General features: G+C 41.5%; 1 protein-coding gene across 1 annotated transcript; it reads left to right on the forward strand.

The window, feature by feature from the left end:
• The first annotated feature begins 1,761 nt into the window (after positions 1-1,761).
• Positions 1,762-15,979, forward strand: LOC139476079 (peptidyl-alpha-hydroxyglycine alpha-amidating lyase 2-like). The gene is made up of 10 exons (XM_071259360.1): positions 1,762-2,044; positions 3,118-3,260; positions 3,520-3,636; positions 7,195-7,267; positions 8,371-8,510; positions 9,187-9,254; positions 10,002-10,101; positions 10,929-11,044; positions 12,837-12,946; positions 14,077-15,979. Exons 1-10 carry the CDS (start codon positions 1,922-1,924, stop codon positions 14,206-14,208), a joined length of 1,122 nt encoding a protein of 373 aa, XP_071115461.1. The 5' UTR covers positions 1,762-1,921; the 3' UTR covers positions 14,209-15,979.
• Positions 15,980-18,314: the final 2,335 nt, after the last annotated feature.

Below are 18,314 nucleotides of genomic sequence, written 5' to 3' on the forward strand. Positions count from 1 at the left end.
TCAAAGTCTAAACAGGTTTGTTCGATCTCTAAACACCCGCGGAGCACGGGTTTTCCGCCTAGATTGCTGAGGCTAACGCAGGTGACCTGCCAATTTTGACAGTTTTGAGTTTTAAGTGAAGCACAAACCAAATATGAGCATATAGTGGTACTCAGTTTTATAACCTCGGGGCGAGGATGCGATTAGGTATATGTTTAGGCCACCAACGCTGATCACCTCCTAGCCTTACACGTATTGCTGAACGGTATGTAAAACCCTACTAACTCACTCACTCAATCAATCAGTTTTTGTGTCATCTCCACTGGTTCACAAAATTTGCCTCGCGTGTTTTATTTCTAGTAACTGCATTCGTTCATACACAGTACGCACAAACAACAGGACATATTGCCACGGGGAATGTTACAGTAAACTCTATATGAAGTACAGTCGAACTTGTTGTGTCTAACTCGTATTTGCAAAACATCGTGGATTCGAATATGACTAACAGCCCTACTCGTATTTTACGGCCGCTTCATACAATTACACATGCACTCAAAGACCATGTCCACTATTTACAACGGTTAGTGCTTTAGCAAATGTATAGCGTGATCATGTAGCCCTGGCCTAAGTAAGACACTTGACATATTCGGATTATTCGGATGAAACTTCTATTGGTAGCTAGGTATTACATTTCGCTACATGTTTTACTTATTAAACCTCAAGGGCCGATCCAGGATTTTTAAAAAGGAGGGGTTCTTAATAACAAGATCCTTTTTCAGTCTATTTTACTGCCTACAACATACTGCATTTGTTTTCCACATGCTTGTCGTGCTAGGCAACTAATGGTTCTGGAGGTGACATGGTTGATTGCGTAGTTGATCGTAACTCATCATGTCAATCACCGACTCGGTCATTTACAGGCCGGTGGCATACAGCGGGGGGCATATGTGGTGCAAAATAACAAACGAGCAAACAAACACTTATTTACCAACAAGCCAAATGCGCACATACATAGTAAAAAGAACTGCGTGTGTGCAAGACACTATTGAGGAACCATGCCCCAATTATTCACATGAATACCCTACTCAGACACAGTATGCTGACTCCGAGCCGACCAGTCCTTGTTTAAGCCCTTTAATGCCGAGCGCCAGGCAGGGTAACAAAAAGGACCATCTTTTAACGTCTTTTGGAACGACGCGGCAGGGGATCGAACCCACGACCAGACACTCTAACACTAGACCACGGGGGCAGTCAGTCATTGTCAGTGATATTGACATGACGCTAGAGAAATTGAATGGCATGGCCCTTTGCACTTTGACCTTTTGGATGGACTTTTGACCACCCCCACCACATTAATGGATCCGAACCTGGTCGTCATGTTTCTCGGACGGCGTGGCTCGAATGAGAAACAACGAGAAAAAGAAATAGACGAGTGAGGAAAAACATATGCTCCATGCATTGAAATATATAAATTCATAATATTTACTTCTCACACAATCCATTTTTGTGGATGTTCCTTAACCGTTAAAAATAAGTTTGCTGAATTGACGATCGACCACCGTCGCAATGTTTACGTTCAACTACCGCCGACCAACCCTAATTAGAATAAATCACATGACGCAGAAAACATCTGTCATCATTGTTCGTCTTGAATGAAAATGCCGTAGTGTTGTCTCCCTTGGAGATCAATTAACTTAACGCCCACAGATTCTCCCAACCAATCGATTACTTGGGTTGCTAAGCGACGGAAACTGTCAGTGCGTCATTGACAATTACAAATATTATGATAATCGTAGTGGCTCCATTTTGGACGGTGGTCGGTGTGTTGTAACTCGGTGTGTTGTCGTATGGTAGAAGATTATCAAGTCCTTATCTACAATCAACGTCCGGCCTGAATATTCTCTTGGTGAAAGTGTGGTCTCTCAGTCGACTTTGGCGAGCCATGTCGCCGTTCCTAGCAGCGTGTGTGTGTGCCATATTTGTCACTTCGGCTGCTTATCCCTACTACCGCGACTTGCCCGAGGAACTAATTGACGAATACTTGGCCTACAGAGACGCACCTGAAGTAAGTGTAATTCTTTCTATGAACATATTGTGATACGAGCACATTGAACAACATATGTTATCGTCACACAATGACAGGACTGTGATACAGGCAAACAGGAGGAATTCAAGCACCGCGAGGCATGTCAATATTTGTCACACCACTGTACACCATCTTCAAAGGGCTTGTAATATGTGTATATGGTAGTGTGTAGGACGTATTTTAGTAAATACACGTAATATATTTACCACACCCATAAATTTATTCTGGTTTTCCGTTTATTATGTATCGGTACATATGTGAATTCGATGCGTGATAAGTAAAACGAAAAACAAAACGGATTAAAAACAGCGAAACGCAACGATTGTGTTATTTTAGATTCTTTCCTTGTAGATGACTGAGTAACGTGCTGTGTCCTATCTTCTGTGGATCAGCATGTGTCATACATCCACAGGGAGCATAGACGTGTGAAAACAATCTGTCATAGAGAAAATGACTGGCATTTAAAGCTTTTCTGTCATTGTTACATGCAACCTGTTATCCATCATGCGGACAGAAAGGTGTAGCCGGAAGCTGACCTATGCAGTGACCGATGAAACTTGTACACCCAATGAATTATTTTAACGGCTTGTCATGTGAAGGATATAAACTGCCTAGCAGAAGAAAGAATACACCCATGTTTGAATGGGGCTACAATTAAACAACAAATGGTTATTCCATGGTGATGTATTTGATACGGACTTCATAGCTGTGTTTTGGACCTTGCATGCAGTGTTTCGCACACAGATATATTCCGCATTTATATGAAGGGAATGATAAAATACAGCTGATAATTAGTGCATGTTGACCAAGGCAGAAGCAAATATTATCCAGTGTATGCATGATTACAATACGGCTATTCCTGTAATTTATATATGTAGACCGCTGAAGACACAAACAGTATCCGTTTTGTAATAAATATTTACAACTTGTCATATAATTTAAAACCGTTGACCTATGCAAGCACAACTATTAAAGTGCGTCATTATAATACGACTTGTGTAATTAATAGATGCATACACAGCTACATCTTCTTTCTCCTATTTGCCCTGTAGGCCCAGCTGCAGTCCCAGGGCCCGGTGGTCAACCCCAAATGGCCCTCTTCCTCTATCAAGCTGGGTCAGGTGACGGGGGTGGAGGCAGGCCCCGGGGGTGATGTCTACCTGTTCCACAGAGGCAGCAGGCGCTGGACGGTGGAGTAAGTGCGGGGTCTAACTGATGCGCAGAGGGGGGGGGGGGGGGGTCTCTTCGTCTTTTTATTTGTTTGAAGAGAGAGAGAGAGAGAGGGTTGCTTTTTGTTATATATTGAGGGATTCTGCTGCGTTAATCGTAGAACTTTGAGTAGATATTTCTTATGAATACGGAAACGGTTTTTGTCGCTTTTATTTACTAAACATCCAAGGAGATTTACTGCACAGGTGTAAGTAACTAAGTATTGACATTGTTTCCCTGCATAGGTCTTTCCTACCCAACAACACCTACGCTCAGAAGGACCAGGGCCCCATCCCCGAGGACACCATCGTCATCGTGAACGGCAGGACCGGCAAGCAGGTGGCAGCCCGGGGGGCTAACACGTCAGTAGCACTTGTGTACTCCCCACCCTCACCCCAGTAGCACCTTGTGTACTGCTTACCCTCACCGCCTCCAGTCATACATGGGACTGACGTTATATGCTTATGTGGGGGTTGGCAGGGTTTTTTTTAAATGAATATGAAGTCGAAAATACTACAAAAAAATAGTTTGGGCCTCGCTTTTTTATAAAATAACAAAAATAAAATCGTTTTTGGACAAGCTAGATGTTCTGAAAAAATATTGTTTCGACCCTCCTTTCAATGAAAGAGATTTGTGTCTTTAAACACAGACTAACACAAATATTCTGCCTCAAACAAAATTCCCAGCCGGTCCCTTATTTAAATGTCGTGTATGTTACTCTGGTGGGCTCAGTCGTTATTTGGCATAGATATTCATTACTTACAAGGAAATGTCGTTAACTCTAAGTACCGGTGGCAGTAGATATGTATTGAGTTATCCGTAGTTTGAGACAACGATATTTCGAAATATGGGAGTTCGGGTTAACGAGGTCCGATGCATCCACGTTACAATTCGAGTTGTGAGAAATCTGCCAGGTTCTTATATATATATATATATATATATAAAGGCACAGTAAAGTTCTAACTCTCAGACACAATATAGTAATAATTAATAATTAGTAATAATTATATAAGTGGAGTAATTAATCTTACTCCACTTATTTAATTATTACTACATATATATATATATATATATATATATATATATATATATATATATGTTCTTTCCTTGACACAAAATTAATTCGAATTATTCAATTATGAATTATAAGAATAAATCATGCTATATTTCTTTATATAGAGAAAAAACAGAGCATATATATATAATATTAAACATTGAATTATTATGAAAAATCCATTTTGTGTCAAGGAAAGAAAATAATTATCCCTATCAAAAGTGGAGTGGTATATATGCATCTCTTCATATATGTGTTGGTCTACCAATTCCCTTGTGTATTGCTCTATGTATTGCTCTATGTGTGAACTCGTGCGCCATGTCAGAGCGACATGTTGTGGCATACACTATCAAACAGACGGACACAGTATGTAACGCACCTGGTATCTGTCGCCAGGTTTTTTTCACACCTTTCTTATCAGCGTAACAAATTAATACAGGAGCGACAGATGTAGTCATTGACATGTATACCAAATGCCTTCTATAATAGAACGTTCAACTATAGTCTCTGAAAAATATAAGAATATAATCTTTCACTTTGCTACCTAGCCTCGACCAAGTCTATTTCAACTCATATCTCCACTCTGTTTTTATAACTATCATATTCAAACGGACACATGTGAGTGGATTTGGTTTTACGCCGCTTTTAGCAATATTCCCGCAGTTTATCACGGCGGGGGGACACCACAAATGGGTTTCACACATTGTACCCATGAGGGGAATCGAACCCGGTCTTTGGCGTGACGACCCCACCGTCCCCTGGACACATGTAGTACACTAGATACTAAACTGCCGAGCAAAAGAAGGTACATAATTGAAAACTGAATTTTGATCAAAAATTAACAAACGTTATCAAAACGTTACTAGGCTTACCTGTTGTGGGTCCGTCTAAATGTATTGAGTTATCCGTAATTTGAGACAAGCGAAGTGCAGTTAGGGAAAGCATCGTCTTAAATGTTATTTTGAATTACACTCAACACCCTGATATGATTATGAAGTATAAACTACATCACAATCAAATAACCATGTTTTGTTTGTTTCATCTGAGCCACCATCAAATATGGCTGTATACTTTCTATTGCCCGGCAGTTTAGATAACCAGATTCCTGTCATCTCTAAATCCAGCCTTATGTAATATTTATCATCTAAATTCAAACTAAATTCGCAAACTATTCAAATTATTCCATCATATACTGAACCGCAAAAGAAACGTCACCATGGATAGATATATGAGAAACCTTTTTTGTCCAAATACTGTAAGCATACTTTGAGACATATTAAAAAGATGAAACTTGGCAAAACTGATCATCAAGGTTGAAATTAAAGTGACAAATGTTCTTTAAGTGAAACACAACACTAGTCTCTGAGAAAATGGCATCACAAGTCAGTATCTCGTGTGTCCGCCATGTGCATTGATGACTGCCGCGCAACGTCGATACATGGAATGGATGAGGCGATTGATGAAGGCCATGGGCACTTGAGTCCACACTCTGAGGCCCGCCAGACGCAGTTCAGCTGCAGTTTTCGGCCTTGGTCGGACGTCATTCAGCTGTCTTTGAATCTCGTCCCACAGGTGCTCAATAGGGATTTAAATAGGGACTGCGGGCAGGCCACTGCACAGTTCTGATGCCATTCTGCTGGAGGAAGTCTCTTCTTGCTCTCGCAGTGTGGGCATGGGCGTTATCATGCTGAAACTCGTGGTTGTGGCGATGTGCCAAATGAGGTATGGCGTGTGGTCTCAAGATTTAATCAATGTACGAAGCTGCTGGGACACCACTTCCTCTCCCTGGACCGATGTTCTCGAAGACCACAGGGCCGACCCTCTGTGCAAGACCAATTATACCCCACACCATGATGCTCGGACCACCCCACGAGTCTCTCTCAACAACACAAGCATCCGAATAACGTTCCCTACAGCGTCGCTAGACTCTCTCGCTCTCTCTGCCATCTGCTGTTTGGATACAGTAACGCCTCCCGTCTGAGAAGAGGACTCTTCTCCACTGCTGGAGGCGCCAATGCTGGTGCTGTGTTGCTCACTGAAGACGGTCCCGGCGATGACGTGGTGTCAGAATGGGTCCTCGGTGTGGCCTGTGACAGTGGAGGTGTCTGCTCGTCAATCGTCGACGCACGGTGTCCGTACTAATGTGTCGCTGGTGTGTCCCCATGGTCTGTCGAGCAGTTTCCGCAGCAGTAACAAAGCGATCTTAAAGATGTTGTCGCACTATCTGACGATCCTGACGTCGGTTGGTGACCCCTTCTTCCACTACGCGGTCGGTCATCTGTGGTGTTGACAGTCTGGTACCGTTGCAGGAGCCTGTATATGGTCCTTACGTGGACTTGAAATGCATTGGCTACTTGCCGGTCGATTTGTCCAGCTTGCAATCGTCCAAGGGCTCGGTGTTACTGATTTCTTGTCAATCTTGGCATGTGGTAGCAATTCAATAACGAATGAATGTTATCCGATCTGGGTGGATTTTTATAGGGCAAGAAATGGGGGAACGGATGTGCATTTCAATTTGAAAGGAACTAACCTGCATCGGGTTACCATGGCCGTTCCAATGATGCGTTTCGGCGATCGGTTTTATTGTCATCTGCTTTTTTTTATCATCAAATTTCATTTTTCCGGATAAGGTAATGTTAAATTTTAGAAACTTTGACAAAATTTACGCTGATATTTAAATGACAACTTTTCATGCAATGTTACTTGGGGTGACGTTTCTTCCGCGTTCAGTATAATTAATGAGTAGTTAAGTGAGTGCACTTTAAAAAACCACTGAATTGTGAACATCTGCTCATTAAAACAACCTCACTCTTTGTTTGCATATTAACTAACCTACTTCTAACACGGACGTGTTTCCATTCGACAGGTTCTACATGCCACACGGTCTGACACTTGATAACCATGGCAACCTGTGGGTGACTGACGTCGCGCTTCACCAGGTAGGTCACGTGATATCGGCCATGCTCCCCGCCTGTTCTCAGAAACATCCCAAACATATGTTGTTGAGATCATGTCCACAAAGTACACAACACCAGACCACTACAACACCAGACTAACACTACTATGTATGTGTTTGGTATTGATTAGGGTTATTATTTTTGTCAGAAATATACTCATGTATTAAGACTTGCTGTCTACTTCCGGGAAAGGCTTCCGGCAAAGGCTTCCGGCCCAAAATACATTAAATGACCATGCATGTGCATTTTATATCCGATTAAAATTGGTTAATTTTATTTTAATTTACATAATACAGAGTAGAAAAATATTTCTTATAATACAAGTGCTCTTACAGCTTCCCAAGGCAAGAGAGTTAACTGACTATAAAAGTCCAATTTCCACCCTGGCCGAATCGGTAGATTCAGAAACAAGTTCATGTACAATACGTGTCCCGAATCCCTGAAGTCGACCATGTAATCACATCATACAGAAGAGTGAGTTAGTAGTGAATATAAAATGGAAATATGCCCTTTAGATATAAAGACTGAATGATAACGAGTACCAATCGAATGTGTGTCTTAATGCTTTAGACTGATAAAAACACAGACACTCACACTTGCACACAATCATAAACACACATAGATACAGAGACACACAGTCATTCACACACATGCATACACACATCTGTCACGATAACCATATATTTGTCCAAACTGAATGTACAAAATACAAACAAACAAAAAATTCTCTGAGGCTTGTGATACTCTCATACCTTGAAGCAAACTGATATTGTGAAAACCGCCATATGCAGATTGTCAATCTGCCACTCACTGAACAACTCTCCTCGATCATAACATCAGTCTCGGAGATATTTAACATTCTTACCAATCTGTTACAAACATGTATAACAACTTATGATATCAAAAACCTAAAGCACAACAGACCCTACAATCTGAAGATGTTTTCATCGCAGCTTAGATTGAAGGAAAGTTGTTGTTTTTCACGAGACAATACGTTAAAACCTCTAACTATGCTATTATTAAGAAGGTATTCAGTCAGCGTAAGCGGATAAACCCGTGTGACGCATTCCTTGTGTATATTCCAGGTGATGAGATTCCCAAAGGGTGCCAAGGAACCGGATATGGTACTCGGGGTTAAGTTCGAACCCGGAAATGACAACGAACACTTCTGTAAGCCGACAGATGTCGCTGTGGCCAGTAATGGAGACTTCTTCGTCTCAGACGGGTAGGGTGGTTTGTCTATCATGGCCGATGGCCTCGCGTGTAAATACCCTCTCCCCATTTGCCCTACTCTGTAACACAATAAGCTCAGACCATTTGCCCCATTCTGTAACACAATATGCTAAAACAATTTGTCCCATTCCGTAACACAATATGCTCAGACCATTTGCCCCATTCCATAACACGATATGCTCAGACCATTTGCCCCATTCCATAACACGATATGCTCAGACCATTTGCCCCATTCCATAACACAATATGCTCAGACCATTTGCCCTACTCTGTAACACAATATGCTCAGACCATTTGCCCTACTCTATAACACAATATGCTTAGACCCCTTTCCCCATAACACGATATGCATAGACCATGACTTGTTACGTTTTGAAAGCAATATATGAATAAGGTAATGTGATAAAATATATCAGTAAAAATATTCTCATATTATTTTGTACTGGGAGATAACGCAATCGGTCTGCGTCTTTAAGTCATGATAGGTTTAATGACCTTGTCTGCACCTTTACACTCATGGTATTATATTCCCCCAAACATACAAGAGCACATAGCCATATCTGAAATACAGTTCCTGAGATCATGAAAAGTCTTTCAACGTTTCAGGGAAACGTGTACGTTGTTGTAGCTTTATGTATGGTGACACGCACTAATTCGCTTTATTTCAGTTACTGCAACAGCAGAATCATGAAATATTCCAAGGAAGGGAAACTTTTAAAGACATGGGGCGAGAAAGGTGAGCGCAATGCTTAAACATTTTTCTAGGAAAGCAAATAAATTTGTAACAATAAAGTTCGTGGGGAACTTACGAACATGATAAAAAAATTAAATGTTTCAACAGAGCTAAATTATTTAAATATGCTTTATGTATAACATATGAAAGAAGGCGACGTAAAGGTCTACGTGTAAGGTCTGATTGTTTAGAAACTTTGTGGGAAACTGACCGCCCAAATAACAATTGCCTGTTATGGCCTAGTATTTCCAGTAGGGAAATGGGTCTCCCAGTCCTTTAAAGCGCCGCAATTCGCTGTGCAGAGTTGCATTCCTTAGAAACCTCGTGGGTTCGAATACCATATTCGCCTTGAGTTGATAATGTTTCCAGGTTTGTCAAAACCGTACCGTGCTTTTTACCAAAGTGGTAAACGTCTTAAACCTGTGAAGATCCGGGGTAGGACAGGTCTTCAGCAACCCATGCTTGCCGTAAATGGCGACCATGCTTGTTGTAAGAGGCGACTAACGGGATCGGCTGGTCAGGCTCGCTGACGTGGTTGATGCATGTCATCGATCCCAATTGCGTGTGGATCGATGCTCACGATACCAATCACTGGATCGACCTGTCCAGACTCGATTATTTACAGACCGCCGTCATATAGCTGCAATATTGCTAAGTGCGGCGTTAAACAACAAAGCCTACACGCCGTGGTATAACTGACATATTGTTCAAAGCGGCGTCAACCCAACTCACCGACTTGTCATGTTCCAGCGAGCGGCAGTTTGACGGACATGGCCCTGCAGGTCCCCCATAGCCTGGCCCTGGTGGAGAAGGAGGACTTGATCTGTGTGGCCGACAGAGAGGATGCCAGGTGACGGTTAAGCTTTGATTTACAAATCTTGAGGGTGTCCACGCCAACCCCCTCCCCAGAATCCCGAAAACTATCTAATTGTTGACTGTGATTCGTATTTGCTCATCCCTTAATCCCGACTGCTAGTTAGTTCACACAAATCTCAAAAGCACATGTCAGAATTCACTGTTCCTAAGTCATAAAAGGGTGCAATTTGAGGTTGAATTACTGAAAACATAAATTATATAATCATTACTAGTTTTTTTAAATGTGGAAGCTGCGTACCAAATAGGATAATGACGATTTCATTTCCATCCCATATACCTGCTGATATGTCTTCTGCAACCCATTCTTGCCGTACAAGGCGACTATGCTTGTAAGGAGTGACTAACCTGGCCTGGAGGTCAGGCTCGCTGACTTGGTTGATGCATGTCATCGTATCCCAATTACGTAGAATAATGCAAATGATGTTAATCACTGGATTGTCTGGTCCAGATGCGATTATTTACAGACCGCTGTCATAAAGCTGGAATATTGCTGATTGCGGCGTTAAACAACAAACAAACAAATCTCAATAGACCAACGAATCCCGCGCACCAAAAGGGGTTTGGTAGTCTCAGTATTACAATCTGTACATGGCTGTCAGTGTATTGACCATCGTAGCAGTCCTGGGTCGATGCGGTACAGTCAACCGATGGTTCGCCTTGCCCAGACGCGATTATTTTCAGGCCGTTATTTTCACAGCTGGAATATTGTCAAATACGGCATAAAACAACATTTACTCCTTCACTCATGTTCTCGACACTACATTGGTACCTATGTAAAATGTGTATTTCCTTTACTTGCAGAGTACAGTGTTTTAATGCCGGTCTGAAAGACGCCACCAAGACTGGACAGTTTATCAAGACGCTGTTCCCTCAAAACGCCATCGGCAACGTCTACGCCATCACATACGATCCTACAGGTAGGCCATTCTAAATTTTACATGTCAACAATATGGACAAGGTTTTGTTTTGTTATATGTTACGGATTGTGAAAGAGATGGTATATATTCTGTGAAAGAGATGGTATATATTCTATGAAAGAGATGATATATATTCTATGAAATAGATGGTATATATTCCGTGAAAGAGTGAGTGAGTATGGATGTACGCCGCTGTTAGCAATATTCCAGCAATATCACGGCGGGGACACCAGAAATGGGCTTCACACATTGTATCCATGTCGGGAATCGAACCCGGGTCTTCAGCGTGACGAGCAAACGCTTTGACCACTAGGCTACCCGCCCGCCCCTCTGTGAAAGAGGGGTAACATGTATCAGCATGAATATGTCTGAGAAAAAGGCCACATTTCGAGAAAAACTTTCAGATGACCTAGTTAGCTAAGTGTAGCGACCCCGGCTCATCCACCGGCCCTAATGACGTCACACAAAGATGGCTGACAACGGCCTAGAACATGTTGACCAAATCACTCGAGTCATTCCGCACCCATGTTAAGCGTCATCCTGCTAGAACATAGTTGTGAATGCAGGTATTATTCCGTACATGACACGCATAAGTAAGAACCGCCTGGCAGTTTTATGCCCGTAGTTGCATTATGTTTCCTGCCGGAACTACTTTAGAAATTAAGGCGGATTGTGATATTTCGGCAGCTACTCAACAAGCGAGGCCACCAGTGTTGTGACACTCGGGTTTCGTACACTGCCTCGCATTTACACTAGCCTAGTCATGAAGTAAGTTACCTATCTACGTATAATTCAGTGATGATCTAGGTTAAAAGGACAATCAGTCCACACACTTAAGCAGATACAGACAGACGAACAGATTCGATTTATTGACACAAGCCAAATTGGCATGCTAGGTACGTTTGTTTTTATTTATACACTGATTGGGGATGATGGTGGAATAATATTTAAAGTAATCACATGAATACCGCTGATTAACGTTTTTTTCCAAGAACTTCAAGAAGTAACGAATCTGACGTATGAAGCAACTCGCTCATGTAAGATGAATTTTCAATTGCCCCTGAAAGGGCAAATCAGTTTCTTTCCTGTGTTAACTGTTCACTATTCTTTATCTTCAGTAACGGAGTATTCAGAAGCTTAACGTTGTGTTAAAACGACGGTAGTCGCAGACACAGTAAATGTCATCTGAAGGTATAGACGTAGCATCGATTACCATAATTTGAGTTTGCACTTTTTTTGTAAATAGAGAGACCAACTTCTTGTGCATCGTTTGGAGGATGTATTTCATATTGATATTTTGCAGTTGATATTCTCACATGAACTTGTGCTCAATTGTAAATTTACACTCCAAATCTTAATTTTGTCTGAGAAGGGTCTTATCTATCTTATATGCCCATGGGGATTCCAGGGTAGAATTGGTTTCAATTCGTGTCGCATGACTCAACTATGGGTTATAATCTGACGCCATATAAACAAGTATATCCCCCACCGATACCAACATTTTTAGCCTAAGTCAAAGTCGTTGCCATGGAAACTAGAAAAAAAATGTTTTTCAAAAATCCCAGACTATCAAAAGGCACCAGTTCACCATGCACTAGACCTATCTATGTGCAAAGTTTGGTTAAGATATCTTTCATGGTTTGCGAGTTCTGCTCCGGAAACGAAACGTGACGGACGGACAGCACCCATTCCTATATTCCCCTCCCTCTTCGTGGCGGAGGATCATATTAATACACTAAGTATTGTTGGAAGCGGCACTGAACCCGACTCACTCACTCACTGTCGTCCACAGGTGATGTCATCTACGCCGTGGTGCACCCGGAGACGAACGCGGACCACGCCCGGGGGTACACTATCTCCCTGGACGGCCGGGGACTTGAGGAGTGGTGGATCGACAACACGGTAGGGATCTTACCATTGTGTAGCATGACACGGCGGAGTGTCTGGGGACTTCATACAACACATTCCTACGGTTTTACGTTCTGTGTAGAATTAATGCCTTTTATTGTCAACTCAAATTACTCCGAGGCCCTTAAGACCGCCTCCGTGATCTCGTGGATAGAGTGTCTGCCTGGAGAGCAGAAGGTCGATGGTTCGAGCCCTGGCCCGTCATACCAAAAGACGTTGAAAGATTGTACTCGTTACCCTGCCTGGCGATTGGCATAAGGGTAATAAAACTAGGACTGATCGGCTTGGAGTCAGTATACACTGTCTGAATTGGGTATTCATGTTAAACTGCGTTAAACATCTCAGTGGGCTAACCACATCCACATCCACGTCGATACGTGCAATAATCTTTGGGCACGACGTTAAACCCCATTTCGCCTCACCGTAGCTCTCACATAGGCAAACAACTGGTGATTCCTTCTTAAGTACCACACAACTTTGGATAATGATGCTCCTATTATTCGTTTATACACTAAACTTATAACCTTTTATGTGTATTTTGTATATAAATACTATTAGATATCCATATCTAGACATGAGACGTATTTCAGAAGGCATCATAAGGACGCCCAATTGTGTGTATGTTAGATCCGCAGAGTAATCGGAGTGGGATCAAAGGCGTTGATTGCATGACGAAAATGATTTGATAAATAAATACCACTTTGAAAGAGATGAAAGCAGTATAAGACAAACCAACAAGGTGTAAATCACATATGTATAATTCTCGATAAAGGTTCTCTTAATACAATGTCGCTGAATATTATTTACGGAAATACGCTTGGCTGATAACAGAGATAAACGCGTTTTCCATTCAGAAGTAAAGGTTACGGAAATTGAATTTGGAACCAAACGTACCAAAAGATGATCATGAAAAACAAATTACGAGGACTTCTAAAACGAATATACTGAACATTAAAGGGACCATTAATATGTTTTAGGATATTTATTTTTAGTAATATTCATGATCCCCGGCTTTTTTTCATGATTACAGTTGGTGCATCAGTCGTCGGTTTTCAATTACAAATAATTTTGTGTGATCGTTTCTCTACACCGTCCTGACTGCTTAACGCATTTTTTCTCAACAGCACCGGAGCTTGCCTCACGACGTCTCCGTTTCCCATGACGGTAGCGACATCTACGTGGGTGACATCTCAAGAGACACGGCAGTCAAGCTGGAGAGGTCGCAGCCAGTCGCGCCCCAGAAGTATATGGGATAAATGGTGGTATTTGAGGGGTGGGGTGGGGTGGGATGTGGTTGGGGGCAGGAGACTTGAAGAAAAAAGACCGGTGTGTAGAAGACAATATGAGAACCAATGGTAGATGAAGCGAGGGTGGTAGACAATGGGTGTTGCAGAGGGGAGGGATGGTGGTGGTAGGTGAATGGGAGGGGGTTGGAGAAAGGTGCAGGGGTTGAAATATCTAAGATGACAAACTATGGAAGCTGTTCAACGTCAGTGGCGTTCTAATGTTATGATTATAATATTCACACTGTACAAAACCGTTTCAAGGTTAAGAAGGAGAAATCTGATTTAAGAAGGGATATGCTTCTACAGTTTGTCAAATTGAAGGTCGATCTTCAAAAAATTATTTTTGTTGTTATATTGATATTTTACCTAAACAGTCTGTGATTCTAGGCGTAGATGTGCACTAACAGCCGAAGTGTAAACCCCGACAGTGTGTGTCCTGTCGTTTGTAAACAATATCGACTCTCCTCATAACGCATCAGCTTGTCAACAGTACTCTAGCTGTAACACAATGTCAAGGTAACAAGCTTGTGTGTGGACAAACAACTAACATGACCTATTGCAATTTTAAAGGAAGATTTGAATGATCTTGCATTACGTTCCATTGCAGAATTACCAGTTTGTAATAAATTACACCGCTTTGGTTTACCACTAAAACGACACACCACACAAGCACTATGTCAACTAGTCGTTATGCATGTCCTGTTGTAGTGACCTTAGAGACAATTATAAACTGATCGCTGATGCTGCCACTGAACTACGTGTATTTATCTTGACGTGTAGCTTGTGTTATGGTATATATATATATCATGTGATATTCGTTTCTATTCTCAAATGCGTCACAAAATGCACGTTAATCGTTGCAATAATGAAACATTGGCCCACATTAACAATATGGTACACCGGCTTAAAAGCAAGTACATTCTTGCCCATTTCTTACTGTGTCACAAATTCCCAAAACTTATCTTTTTCTACACTCCGATTTTCAAACATGAAAACTACATAGTGCCGGTATGGACACCCACTCCACTCAGCAACTTACAAATGACACACCTCTTTTCTTCTTAATATTGTATCACACACAGAAACAATGTACCCTCTTAGCAATATTCTTCCACCACCCGTCCAAATTCAAGCATTCTCACAAAATGCATACCTTGATTTCAAACACTCGAAAATCTATTTTTCACAATATCGTTTTTCTTTTTCCAACACTTAAGTTACACACGTGATACACTTTTCAAAACTCCAAGTCACCTCAGCCAAAATCAAAATTTAACATAGCTCCACATACGTATATACACTACCTGTATACATAACAAACCTAACAGTATGGTACACAAGTAGTTCATGACTGCTGATAACCACCCCATGTATCTATATTATACATTAGAACAGGACTATTCAGAATATACTATTCACAATTTCGCCAATGGCTGATATGCACGCTTCTAGGTGTTCTGTATATATATGTTGAAGTACTTCTGTTCCAATATTCTCATGTAGATAGTTGCTGTCTTGTAAAAGTGACACGAGCATTTTCTATAATGGACCTTTGCTTGTGTCACATCTGTTGAAAATAGAACCTGATTATGTTGCGCTCTCAGGGATAGTAAAACAAAGACATCTGAAATTAAGTAACAATTTGACAGTGCAAAGCCTATCAATTGAAACATTTTAACAACTCTCATTGAACCTTCAGATATCTATCTCGTATATTTTTGTCGTTAAATAAATATATGAAATAAAGACAAATAAAAGTTTTCTGATGTTTTATTTGCTTTGCGCCCTCTGGAAGTTCTATTCAAAGTGGTGTTAACCCAAACTACCTGAGCTAAATGACGGCGTGACTGCCTGATGTGAGAGGAAGTGAATGAGTGGTCGAGTTAAATTGGCCTTTTCGCCACTGTCAGTGGAATGTGGGATAGAAGCCTCAAGTTTGTTTGTTGTTTAACGCCGCACTCAGCGATATTCCATTCCTAACCAGACAATCCAGTGATTGACAGGATTCACGCAATTGCCCTAAGTGAAATAGACGTGAATACGTTTAATGACACTGCGGGTCAGAATTGGCCAGACTTGGTTGATGCATGGTATCGTATCCCAATTGCGTGAATCGATGCTCATGTCAATCACTGGATTGTCTGGTCCAGACTCGAATATTTACAGACTGCCATCATATAGCTTGTATGTTGAAGTGTTGCGTTAAACAAACTTTTCGTGAAGACCCATGAGCACAGTATTATCGTGACAAAGAATCAATACATCAGGTTGAAAATGAGATACGAACAGACGCTCAGATGCCAGGATTAGGTGACCCAAATGTGCACAACCAATCAACGAGAGGTTCATCCGATATACAGTAAATAAATAAGTCCGGGCCAGTCAAATCAATGTTTGATTGCGATAATAAAGTTTCTGATGGGCATTTAGAAGTTGGAAGGACATGAAACTTTTATGGAAAAGAACTATCATTCAACCGATTGAAGGAGCAATAATGATCCCTGAAACGTCGTCACAAACTTATTATAATTATCATGTTATCCATAAACGTTTCATGACTTCAAGAAATCATAAGAATGCCCTCGATGTTCACCACCATTCAAGATGCTCCATGCATGTTGGTTGGTTTGTTGTTTAACGCCGCACTTGAAATTATATATCAAGTAACTACATGAATACCGCTGATTATTTTTTAACAAGTTAGTTGCAATTGGATGTTTTACGCCGCAATCAGCAGTATTCCTGCTATATGACGGCTGTCTGTAAATAATCGAGTCTGCACCAGATAATCCAGTGATTGACATCATAAGGATCGATCCACGCAATTGGGATAGATGACATGGATCAACCAAGTCAGCAAGTCTGACCACCCGATCCCGTTAGCTGTATTTTACAAGAATGGGTTGCTGAAGACCTATTCTTCCCCGGATCTTCACGGGTAGCACCATGCATGTGAGCAAGATATCCCTGTGCAGGGGAAATGTGTGTAAATACAAAGTGGACATAAAGTATCCATCAAACAGTGTGAAGACGAAATATTTCTTAAGGGACTCCGAGTTGGGTTATACAAAGCTTTTAGCAATATAGATGTGCTTCACGAATTATACCCCTATGGGAAATCGAACCTGGGCCTTCCAGTGACGAATGTCTTAATCACTTAGCTAGCCCAGCTCTCCTTTACAAGAAATTGCACACATACTTTAGTATTGTCAGTTAACTTTCCAGCTGCGTCTGCCATCTTGCAGGTTTGTATTCCGTGAGGGAGTGAATATGGTTTTGACCGGCTTTCAGCAAGATCACTGGGGAGACCAGAAATGGGCTTGACACATTGTACCCATGTGGGGATGTGACCACAGGTATCTAAAAAATAGACGCCCTCATGCATATTCATGACCATCTCTACACGCGAGACCGAAGGAGATGGTCATGAATATGCACGAGGGCGTCTATTTGATGAGAGGACACACCCTCCCTTGTTTGTTTTAAAAATGTGTTTAAATATAAAGGAACACTTACAATAAGCATACCTCACATTTGCAGAAGCCCCTGCTTATATGCAGTATTAAGACTGACATGCGATATTCTCAGTTATCTATATTAATACTGCAAGGCAAACATTCCCTTTCTAACAGCTTCTGTTACATGATCAGTTTACAGAAACTAGAGGCTGATTTGACGAAGACCTGGAGTCCTATCACGTGTCTTATTGTGGCAGGAAAGTTGAAAGTGATCGCTCCTTAACCATTGACAATTTGGTGGAACAGAAATTGGGTGCCGTCAGTGTATTTCGGGCGATTCTTGGAGACAAATCCATATTGAGATTCTGCCACACCTCATGGGGGTGCACTCAATTCTGTACCTTTGGCAACTAGACCCCCTTACCTGGATAGCAACAGGGAGGGTGGATTATTGTGTAGTGATTGAGTAAATTGCATCTAAAGCGGCTTTAAGACACTATTTCATTAATACTATGCCTTCCAATAATGGGGGAACCCACAGACGCAATGGTGCCACCATACCAAGGATCGTAATCAGGGCAAATAAGGAATTCAAATACAATGAACAGCACCACAAAA

Source organism: Haliotis cracherodii, unplaced genomic scaffold (assembly GCF_022045235.1).
Source record: "Haliotis cracherodii isolate W230 unplaced genomic scaffold, xgHalCrac1.p SCAF_1, whole genome shotgun sequence".
NCBI classification, from domain to species: Eukaryota; Metazoa; Mollusca; class Gastropoda; order Lepetellida; family Haliotidae; genus Haliotis; species Haliotis cracherodii.